The sequence below is a fragment of the Callorhinus ursinus genome, unplaced genomic scaffold (assembly GCF_003265705.2).
Source record: "Callorhinus ursinus isolate GAN/ISIS: 27379988/994484 unplaced genomic scaffold, GSC_fseal_2.0 scaffold1, whole genome shotgun sequence".
Classification (NCBI taxonomy): Eukaryota; Metazoa; Chordata; class Mammalia; order Carnivora; family Otariidae; genus Callorhinus; species Callorhinus ursinus.
The window spans coordinates 137462983-137474497 of NW_027397063.1; the positions used below are offsets into that span (position 1 = coordinate 137462983).

General features: G+C 48.1%; 1 protein-coding gene across 5 annotated transcripts in view; it reads left to right on the forward strand.

Moving 5' to 3' along the window:
* The window catches only part of CCDC13 (coiled-coil domain containing 13), a 52529-nt gene extending 41221 nt beyond the window's left edge, over window positions 1–11308 (forward strand). For 3 of the 5 annotated variants that reach the window (XM_025867410.2, XM_073901343.1, XM_073901332.1), the window contains 3 exons: window positions 6836–6990; window positions 9796–9910; window positions 10461–11308. In XM_025867410.2, the coding sequence (XP_025723195.2) occupies window positions 6836–6990; window positions 9796–9910; window positions 10461–10662 (472 nt within the window). In that variant the 3' untranslated portion in view covers window positions 10663–11308. Of the gene's footprint in view, window positions 1–6702; window positions 6991–9072; window positions 9154–9795; window positions 9911–10460 lie in introns of those variants that run through there. The other 2 variants (XM_073901350.1, XM_073901354.1) reach the window with 2 other exon arrangements.
* The last annotated feature ends 207 nt before the right edge of the window (window positions 11309–11515 follow it).

The window sequence follows — 11515 nt, forward strand, 5'->3', positions numbered from 1 at the left end:
CACTCTGCTGTTCTGTGTCATTTTAGGGTATGGGGGAGCTAGCTCTCGGAGGCTGTCCCAGGCCCATTAGCCAAGACACACAGCCTTTTCTGCTCTGGGGCATTGCTGTCCCGCAGCGCTCACACAAGGAAAGTATTCGGATGCCCCCAAACCTGTTGGGATTTCTCACCCCAAAGTAGAGGACCTGCCCTTCTCAGAGATCCCCAGTATCTACTCCTTTCTTTTTCTGGGGGGTCTGTTCCAGTCTCGCATCAGGGAGGCAGAGCCTCCCCCTCTCGTCCTCTGCCCTGCCCCTTCCAGCGGCCTCAGGGCCCTCCACGTCCCCGGTCCTGTGTACTTATCCTGGTGGGACCGCTGTGCTCTGCGTGGGATCCCCTCACCCCTCACCTGGCGCAGTCCGACTAAAAACAACAGTAGAGCTCGTCTTTGTTTCCCTTCTCTCAAGGCCTGTGTCCGAGCATCTGTGCCTCTCATCCTGTTGTCCAGTGTCTGAGAACATTGCTGTGTCTTCTTTCTCATATTTTGTCCACTCTTCTAGTTGTTTACAATAGGAGGGGCTAGTTCACTTAGTCCGCCATGACAGAGGTCGCTAAACATGTCTCTTTTTGAAAAGCATATGATTGGCTTTATTTTTATTTTTTTTAAAGATTTCATTTATTTATTTGAGAGAGAGAGCGAGAGAGAGAACGCATGCGTGAGAGAAGGGGGAGGGGCAGAGGGGGAAGGAGAGAGAGAATCCCAAGCAGACTCCCCCTGAGCTTGGAGCCCGACCTGGGCTGGATGCAGGGCTCGATCCCACAACCCTGAGGTCATGACCTGAGCTGAAACCAAGTCAGACACTTAACCGACCAAGCCTTAACCGACCGAGCCACCCAGGCACCCCTAGGCTTTGTTTTGGGAAACTCAATCTGAGACTTGGTGTTTGAGGAGGAGAGTTTAATCCATTTTTGGTAATATTTGGAAATATTTTGATCATCTCAATTAATATTTTCTATTTGCCATGATTTTTCTGCTCCTTTTTCTCTGTTGGCTAGGTCAGGTTTTATCTTTTCTATTGGTTAGGTCAGGTTTTATCTCCCTCTCTGACATGCAAGCTTGGAAGTTATACATTCTATCTCTATCCTTTTAGTGGTTACCTATAACTTTTAACATAGAATTCAGCAAGTCTAAAGTCTGTAGATTTCTTTATTATCCCTTTGATAATAAAAACCTCATGACCCCAAGATCAAGAGTCACATGCTTCTCCAGCCAGGTGCCCCAACATGTTTACAATGTTTAACTCTGATTCCCCTACTTGTGTCTTTCATGTCACTGGTTTCTAATATTTCTCTAATATTGCATTCTTCTTTCTAAACCCTCTGAAATTAACCCTCCAAATTCATCTTTTAAAAAATTAGGCAGTATTCATTTACTTTGGCCAACATACTTAAAAATGTCTTCCCTCACTCTTGCTTCTTGCCTCTCAGTCTCCCTTCTGGGTTCAGCTTCCTTCTTACTGAAGGGCATCCTTCAGTTCAGCGAGACCATGTGGATGGTAATCTCCCCGAGTCTTTGTTTACTCTGGAATCTTTATTTTGCCTTTCTCTTGAAGGAGAATTTCATTTGGTGTAGAATTCTAGATGGTCAGGTACTTTCTCTCAGCCCCGGGACGCTATGATAGCTCGCGCATTGTCTTTTTTTTTTTTTTAAAGATTTTATTTATTTATTTGACAGAGATAGAGAGAGAGAGAGTCCAAGTAGGCAGAGAGGCAGGCAGAAGGAGAGGGAGAAGCAGGCTCTCCGCCGAGCAGGGAGCCCGATGCAGGACTCGATCCCGGGACTCCAGGATCATGACCTGAGCCGAAGGCAGTCCCTTAACCGACTGAGCCACCCAGGCACCCGAGAGCTCATTGTCTTTGAGCGTCCACTGTCGCCAAAAAGAAATCTGCTATCAGTTTGGTTGTTGTTCCTTCATAGTTATGTCCTTTCTCTCTAGATGTTTTTTCAGATATTCCTTTAGTCTGGTATTTTGAAGTCTCACTGTGATGGGTCTAGGGACTTTATTTCATTGTATTTCTCCTACTTAGTAATTGGTGTGCTTTTTCATTCCGAGGACTTCAATCTATATATTGCCAAGGACATCTCTCAATATGTTGCCTCTCCCCATTGTTTCTGTTCTTTCCATCTGAAATGCCTAGTCAGCCCCTGTTAGACCTTCTTCTTCCTTCCTCTGCAGCTCTTAAACCTTTGTGATATTTTGGGCTGATAACTGCGTGGTTTCTTCAGATCTTCAAATCTGCTCCCTAAATCTCTTCAGTTGCACTTCATCTGCCATGAAACCTATTTTAATAACTGTATTTTTTTCATTTCTAGCAGTTCTTTTTTGTGTAAAAAAGAAGTCTTCTTCATGAAGACTTCTTGCTTTTCTCCTTGTAATAATTTTAAACTTACTTCATCCCTTTAGAGTTGCTCTATCATCTTCATTACCTTGGATCCTAAGTAATGTCTGTTGACTCCCCCTCACGGTGAATGATTTCTCTATGTGGTTGGTACTTTTGTGTTATTTCTGTGAATTTGTCTTCAGTGTTGTTGGTTTTTTGTCTTTTTCTGTGGGACTTCTCAGGTTACGAAAATGTTCCTATGGAATGGTTCTGCTTTTGTCTCTGTGGAGCTTTGGGGGTTTCAGTGGCCTCTGATTGGTACTTTATGCTAATTTATTGGTTTAGGGTTTCATGAGCACATGAGTGCTGGGCTTGTGTTTCATTTTTCTCATGATCGGTGCTTCCTCCCTCCCACACTTAAGGCCTTGGTTGACTACAGGTTTCCTTACCACTTCCCTGGTTTACGGATGTCTCAGTCTTTTATTGCAACAGGGCACTCTTGAGGCTTCCAGAACCACGCAGAGAGCTTCCTTGCAGCTTGCTGCCTAATAGGAGTCCAGGTTTACAGCTTCTGCCCTCACATTGGCATCGAAACTCCTGCTGTATGCTATTGGAGGTTTTATTAGTTTTTCTATTACAAACATATACTTACTTATTGCAAAAAGCCTCCTTTTCCAACCTGCAGTTCCCCATTCCTCATAGAAAAGAACTGTCAGAACTTCTAAATGTTTTCTTTGCACATCCAAAAATGTATCTGCAAATGTATGTATGTACGCGCATATACATATGTGCACATATACGCACCTACATTTTTATTACAAGATGGACTCACACTAAACACATCTTTACATTTTTATGAGAGTGTATCACTGTCAGTTTCTAAATGTGGAATCACTGGATCGAAGAATGTGTACATTTAAATGTTCACAAATAATGGTAAACTGCCCTTTTAACATGAATCCATTTGCATTCCCATTGATAATGTAAACTGGCTACCATTTCCCCATACCCTCACCTCTACAAAGTTTTATCAATGCATAACATGTTTGCCAAACTAATAAAGGAACACTGTTCTCTCAGTTGTTTTTATCTACTTTGCTATAACCAGAAGTGGGGCTGAGCATATTTTTCACGTTTATAGCCTTTTACATGTTCTTTTCTGTTAAATATCTATTCAAACTGTGGCACGTTTTTTAGGGGGTCATTTATATTTTTTCTTTACATCCATAAAGAGCTCTTTATGAATTATGTATATAGTATTATATATGTAGTATAATATGTATGTTTGTTTTTTATAAAGGTCTTATATCATTTATATTAAATTAATACCTGGGTAGGGGGACCTCCTTATCTGAGTATTTTTTATCAGTATCCCCACACTTAGAGTCCTTACAAAAGCAAAATTTTTACATGAAAATATTCACTAATGACTTGCCTTCCTTAATATCGTTCACTTTACACTGCCATTGGGTCAGTTTGGTCAGACTCTTGAAATATAATAAAAATCAATTACAAAGTAAAAAGGCAAAGTCAAAAAAAAATCTGGTCTGTCAGGAGGTTAATGCACATGGTGTGAGATAGCTGTTAGCGTCACCCCCAAAGCCATGACACACCAGCATTGAGCTGCATTAGCCCAGTTAAGGATCGAAGGAGAAAAAAACTCCGTGAGAATGAAGACCGGTCAAAAGAGAATAATCAGAATCCCAACGGGAAGTCTTGAGTAGAAAGTGAAGCTGTGGAGGCCCGCGGAGGAGCGGTTCCAGACCAGGCCACACTCCAGGTGAAGCACTGAGAATGAGTTGACTCTGGTATGTGTTTCGAGGAAAAGCCGTAGGGCCTGCTGATAAATTGGAAGCTGAAAGCAGCAAGGAAGAGAGAGAAGGCAAGGATGCCACCCGGGTATTTCGGCCAGGCAACTACATGGGTGGTGGTGACATTTATCAAGATGAGGAAGGCACATTTTGGGAGAAGAAACCAAAAGTTTGGTTGCTCCTAAATTTTGTCAGAATTCATAGAGTGCTTTAGCATTGATACGGTGTTTGCCGTTAGTTTCTTATTTCCCCTAGCGCAAACAGATAACAAACCTCAACAAAACGCAAACATTGCTGAAATACACGACAGAAAAATGAAAGCCCCTCACCCCAGCTGACTAGTCAGTAGCTGCTGCTGCACATCCCTGTTGTAGCTCGTTGGCTGAGTTTCATTAGCACGGGTATCTATTTGTTTTTAAATTTTTAATCTGTTATAAAATTTTTAATTAGGTCATATATTATGCATAATCTTCTGCTACTTAGTTCACTCAATAATATATCTCAGACATCCTCTTCAGCTCAGTACAGATTCTTTTTATGGTTAAGGAGTGTTTTTATTGTGTTAATCCACTATGATGTATTTGTCCTTCATTTACATAAATGGCATCATATTGTATGCATTCTGGCGACATTTGTTTTTCTTCTCCAATCCCATGATTTGGAGATCTGTGTTTATACATGTAGCTCTACCTCATTCTTTCTCATTGCCAGAGCAGGGTTGTCCAGCAGAACTTTCTGTGATGATGGAGGTGTTCTAGAGCTCTGCTGTCCAATGCAGTGGCCGTTAGCCACATGTGGCTTGGATCACTTGAAATGTGGCTGGTGTGACTGAAGAACTGAATTTTTAATTTTATTTCATTGTCATTAATTTCAACTGAAATAGCTACCTGTGGACATGAGGCTGGCAGCCACTGTGTTGAACACTGTCATGTTCTATCACATTCCATGGTATGAATATTTACCATGGTATGAATGAATATATGAATATTTACCACTTATTCTGTATTTCTTCTATTGATGGACCTGTAGATTTTTTTTTTTTGCTTTTGCAAATAAAGTTTCAAGGAACATGCTTGAACAAGTCATGTTAGTAGCTGTATAACTGTGTTAGTATACAGCTTTGTGTTAGTAGTTGTATGCTGTTCAAAATTGTCACACATTCTGCTCCTTCTTTGACTCTGCACTGAAGTGGAAGACCACTTCCTCCAACACTATAAATTTCCAGACCTCCACTCTGATTTGCATGTGTGTATGCAACCATTTGTTTAGGTTAAATTTCAAGGAGTCCTGGCCTTCTAGCTGAGCCTTTTGTAGCACAGAAGTCTGGAATGCCATACCTAGCCACAGGAGAGACCTTAGCCCCAGCCCCACTGAGATTAAACTAACCCTTCATGTGAAATGGCCGAATGGCAATGTCTTCAAGTCCCATGAGTTCATCATGGGCATATAGAAAATAATAATAAGTAGTAACAATAAATAATAATAAACAGAAAGCAATCACTAACTCCGAGAAAAGCAAAAAAATAAAAATAAATAAGAAAGAAAATGTCATCATTACCACGCTCCATGTCTGGGTAATTGTTCTAATGTAACTCCCTGTGGTAGACAAGATTTTGTCCCCCATGCCCTTCGCTCCCTGCTGTTGTGCCTGTGAATACTTTATGATATATGGCAAAAGGGGCTTTGCAGATGTAATTATAGTTATGGGCCCTAAAATAGGAAGATTATCCTGGATTACCAGGTGGGCCCAATCTAATCACTTGCGCTCTTAAAAGCAGAGAAATTTCTCCAGCTGGGGTCAGCCAGAGAAATGCTGCTGAGGAAGTCAGATAGATTCAAAGCATGCTAAGGGTGTCTGGTTGGCCTTGAAGATGGAGCGGGCCAGGTGGCCTCTAAAAGATGAAAATAACCCAGCCAGCAGCCAGCAGGAAACAGGGACCTCAGTCCTTCCACTGGGACTGAATTCTTTCAATAACCTGAGTGAGCCTGGAAGTGGATTCTCCCCCAGAACCTTCAGGTAAGAGCCCAGGTCAGCCAACACCTTGATTTTGGCTTTTGGAGCCTGGAGCAGACAAACCAACAGAGCCTGCTGGGCTTCTGACTTCCAGAACTGTGAGATAATAAATGTATGTTGTTTTAAGCTGCTAAGTTTGGGCTAATTTGTTACAGCAGCAATAGAAAACTAATACACCCCCTACTATTAATTCAGCTGAAAAATGGTATGTAACTACATTAGGAGGTGGAGGGGTGATTCTGTTTGGTAAGGGAAGAGGGCTAAACTAAAGCTACATTCTCGTGTTGCATGACAGGAAGTCGAAAGATTATATTTAAGCCTTAAAAAATAGCAGTATGGGCATCTGTAGAAATATGGCAGTAAATATTCAAAGAAACAGCTAAAAGTGTTCTGAATGATTGCTTCTGGAGAGCCGGAAATGGGATTGGGGAGGAGTGTGAGTGGCTGGCAAGCTTTCCATTTTAAGCCTTGGAGAGAACTATGTGACTTTTAAACACATGTTCCTATGTCCCCGCAGTAAAAACAAAGAACAAGTCACACCACCACCACCAGTGTAAGATGCGCCTGCCTCTCTGAGAGCCAGAGCCGCTGGGGTGGGGGCTGCTCCTGCCTGCCCTGGGGTATGGCAGCCCCTCCTGTCTAATCATCAGGGTGGAGGAGAGCAACAGCAAGCTTCTGGAATCAGAGAAGAAGCTGCAGGAGGAGCGGCAACGCAGCGTGGTGCTGGAGCAACATCTGGAGAAGATGCGCCTGGAGCCTGGGAGGCCGTCAGTCAGTCAGAGAGCAGCCCCCAGGAGCAAAACAGGTAGGGGCTGGACCAGGGGCCCCAGTGGCAGGGGGGTGGCCTTGCTGCTACTGGAGGAGCCTGTCAGCAGCACCAATTCAGTCCCTTCGAGAAGAATGTGGGAAGCAGAGGCCTCCATCAGGATGCAGCTCTGCCTGCCCATGCTGCTGGAGGGTCTTCTTTCCTTGGCCTCCTACTCAGAACTAGGAGCCCCAAAGGCCCCACGTGGCCCTGACCCAGACACCTGCAAACCTTTATATGAGGTGGCAGTGCCTCCGCTTAATAGCCCCAGTTACCAGCCCCACCCCAATGCTTAACCCTCTGTCCCGAGCTGACTTTGTTTAGAGTTGGTCTTGGGGCAAAGTTGGCCTGCTGAGGAAGCCAGGATGGCAGTGGCTGACCAGAAGAATCCCTCTCTGCTTCTGGCAGCAGTTGAGCAGGGATGAAGTAAGCAGGGATGAAGTGGCTTCTCTGTCTTGTGTTCCACCGTGCTCAACTTGCGGCCGCCATGGTCTAAGATGGCTGCTATAGCTTCCCCACCAGCAGCAGGAAGGGGAGGAGGGCAGGCGACAACCTGCTCCTCACCTTTTAAGGGCATGATCCTAAGGTTGCTCGTGTCACTTCTGCCTTCATCCCCTGAGCAGATCCTAGTCACATGACCACACCTAGCTGCAGATGGAGATTTTGTTGTCCTGAACTAAAAGATCTATTCTCTAACACAGTGATTCTTTTTTAAAAAAAGATTTTATTTATTTATTTGAGTGAGAGAGAGGACAAGAGCAGGATGAGGGACAGAGGGAGAGGGAGAAGCAGACTCCCCACTGAGCCAGGAGCCTGATATGGGGCTCGATGTGGGACTCAGTCCCGGGACTCTGGGATCATGACCTGAGCTGAAGGCAGATGCTTAACCGACTGAGCCACCCAGGTGCCCCTCACAGAGTGATTCTTCAGGTGTGGTCCCTGGACCAGCAGCATCAGCATCTTGTGTGTCTGGGGCCAGCTGGGTGCATGGGATGCCAGAGCCAGAAGCGAAGGAAGGAAGAATCTTTAGTATGGAGGGGCTAGGCCTGCCTCCCTCTGACGTCCCCATCCCAACCCCCATAGGCTCTGGAGTGGAGGTGTTCCCCCTACTGCCCTGCCTCGCAACACCCCAGTATATCCCCCACCCCCTTCCCTAGTGAGGACACTCAGACCTTTGTCCCCAGCCCAGATGAGATCAGAACATTTCAGAAGGATGTGCCAGGAATGAGGCACAAAGCAGGAGTTGTGCCCTTTTCCCTTCTCCCACCAGCAGGGCCCAGAACTCAAGGGCCCTTCCAGTTGCTGCTGAGAATCCAGGCTGAGGAAGGTCCCTATAACCTAGCCCTGCTGGGCCCTCAAGAATGGGTCCCCTAGGAATGTGCTGTCTCTAGGCCTTGGGCTTATGACCTGAGTAACCCATCCAGGGGGTGCTCGGCCACGGCAGGAAAAACCATATTTTTCCACCTAGACAGCAAAGAGCAGCGGCCTGAGAAAAAGTGTCCATGTGGCCTTTGCCACCTGCTGGCCTGTGACGTGGGCAGAGCACCACTGCTTCAGGGAGTAGAGCACCCCCATCTGTAGAATGAAGAGACCTGAGTCTGGAATTTGGTCCCTCCACAGCAGTTCCACTCCAGTGGGGAAGATGGGTAATTACCAAAAAACCAGTAAAAGACATGCTAAGTCAGATGGAGGCAGGTGCTGGGGTTCGCAGCAGAGGAGCGGATAGGGTGTGCTGAGAGCAGCTGGTTTCCAGGAGGCCAGGGAAGAGCCCCCTGAGGAGTTGACATCTGCACAGAGACAGTGGGAGGGGCAGGGAGGGAGGCATACAGACACTCGAGGGAGGAGCAAGTGCAAAGGCACTGCGGTGAGAGCCTGGCGGGAGGCTTGAAGGAACAGGAAGGAACAGCAAGGAACAGCAAGTGAGGCTGGCACGTGGTGAGGGGAGGGGAGTATGAGGCAAGGTCAGAAAAGTGACAGAATACTGCGGAGGTGGTCCGATCACACGGAGCCTTGAGGTAAAATGTGAATTCACCCAGGCCTCAGAAAGCTTTAGAGGCAAGAACTATTATCCTCATTTTACAGATGAGAAGACCAGCTCAGAGAGGTTGATGGTTTACCCAAGGCCACACAGCAGGGGGTGAAAGCCAAGTCTACTGATGCCAGGTGATTTTTTCCTGGGCCACACCATCCCCGAGAGCCACGCCACCTCTGAGGGCCTTTTCAGCACAGGTTTTCTGACGCTGGATTGTGCCCAAATTCCCACCAGTTGCCTTTGATTTCTTTTTCTGAGTGTTCTGTGGCCTCTGGCCCTGGCCCCGCTGGACTCTCTGTATGTATGTAGGGAGCTGCTGGTCAAGGTAGGCTTTGGAGGCAGGGGCTACTCAGTGGTAAGAGGGCATCAGAGGCGGTGATGATCTAGACTCACTGAATTGTGAAGATGGAGACAGTAACGAGAGGAACCACCTTGGTACAAAGCAAGCATAATCAGGGCTGTAGCAGAGACTACAGCGTGAGTCCAGGGGAATGCGGAGCCGGCATCAGGGAGGGAGGCAGGCTTTGTCCTGCATCTTAAAAAAAAAAAAATTTTTTTTTAATTGAAGTATAATTGACACACAGTGTTAGTTTCCGGTGTACAACACAGTGATTTGACAACTTGGTATGCTATGCCTTGTCCCCCATCTTGAAGGAAGTATAATGTTTCAGCAAGCAGAAAAGCAGGAACTAGGCAGTGGGGTGGAGAGGGGAGGAAAGCACTGATACGGGGCCACAGCCTCATCACAGAAAGCGGCTGCTACCGCCCCACAGGTCTGCCCACCTCCAGCACCAGGCACAACCCGAACGGGAGTGAAAGGAAGGACCCATCCTTCACCCAGCTCTCCAATGTGCCCATGGAATCACAGATGGAGGAGCTGACCACCAGGTGCTCTCCTGCCCCATCTTCCGGAGGGTGGCATTGTGTGAGCGGAGGTACTCTGATGGGCAGAAGGACCTTGTCCCTCCCGGTTTGACTTCTGTTGGCCCAGAGGGCTGGCTGCTGGGTCCTGGGGTCTAGGCCTGCAATTCAGCAGCTGGCCGCCAGAGGGCAGAGAGACCCAGCCGTGTCTCCGATGGCCTCCGAGTTCCGAGAGTTGGACTAAGCCTGGGTTGCTGAAGCCACTTTTCTCACCCAGTTAAACTTTCAGGGTCAAAGGCAGTGATGTTCAAGGAAGGATGGAGGGACCCCTACAGATTAGTACTTATCCTCAAGGCAGCCAGCATTTGGGGGTGCTACAGGGTGCCAGGCCCAGGGCTGTGGGCGGGCCCAGAGAGGAATCCCACATGGTATTCCCCCAGGGTCCGTGGGAGGAGGGGACGGGTCAGAGAGATCCCCCAGCCTCAAGAGCAGCTTCGCTGGCTGCCCCATTCCCAGCACCCCTGTACACACGCGTACCCGCGTGGGCCGCACTGAGCCCTTTCTTCATGTGGCCCAGGCTGGCCATCCAGGTGGAGGAAAACGAGATGCTGAAGGCTGCCCTGGGCAGTGCCCTGCGTGGGAAGGAGGAGGATTTCCGAATGTACCACGAGACCCTGGGCCAGGTGAAAGGGGTCTTTCTGCAGGCCCTGCGGCAGCAGAAGGTGGACACTACTAGGATGGTGGCCCGGTGTCAGCCTGGCGGGACGGGGCAGCCTTAGGCGCGGAGAGGACTGCACCTGCTCCCAGAAGCCAACCTGGGCAACCAGCTCAACCCCTTCTCCCAGAAGAGGTTCCCCAAGGGTGAGCAAAGCCAACACCTCAGACCAGGAGGGCAAAGGAGAAGCCTTGGCAGAGCCCTGGAGGCAACCCCGGACAGGCCCGGCAATGGCAGGGGAGGAGGCCCGGCGATCTGCTCAGCACCAGCGAGAGCTCTGGGACGATAAGCCAGCTGTGGACAGACAGATGCAGCCCCTGGGTCAGGCGCTCTCGCCCCACTTGGCCTCAGGCCTAGCTGGGAGGCCCTGCATGCCCACAGGGCTCCATCCGCCCAGGATGAGCCTCCCGCAGCCCCACCCACCTGCCTCACCAGGGCATTACCCCCACCCTCCCCCAGCTCCCTCCTCTATGGCTCCCTCTGTGGCCATCCCCCAACCTTCACAGACTTGGGGGCACGTTCTCCCAGCCACTTTGTCAAGCCCTCTCTTCAGGGCTTTTCCTTAGCCGCAGACCCTCAGACTTGTAATAATATTGATTATTTTCACGATCGCCACAGGTCCCAGTGAGTGAACATCTACCGTGGAAACCTGACCCTGCCTAGTCCCCTAGTAACCCAGGGATTTGGCCCCCTCTTTTGCAGATGAAGAAACTGAGGCTTATGGAAAGAAGCTGGGCTAACATTTAACCCTGGGCCGCCTGACTACAAAAGCAGGGTCCTCTCGGTTGAGCGATTCGCCAGGGTGGGGGTGCCTACCCCCAACCAGCTGCTCTGGGAGTCCCCTCCATTTGCTTCCACAAAGCTGCAGCTAGTGGGTGCCTGTTTGGGGGTGGGGCAGAGTGCTGGGCAGGAGCTTC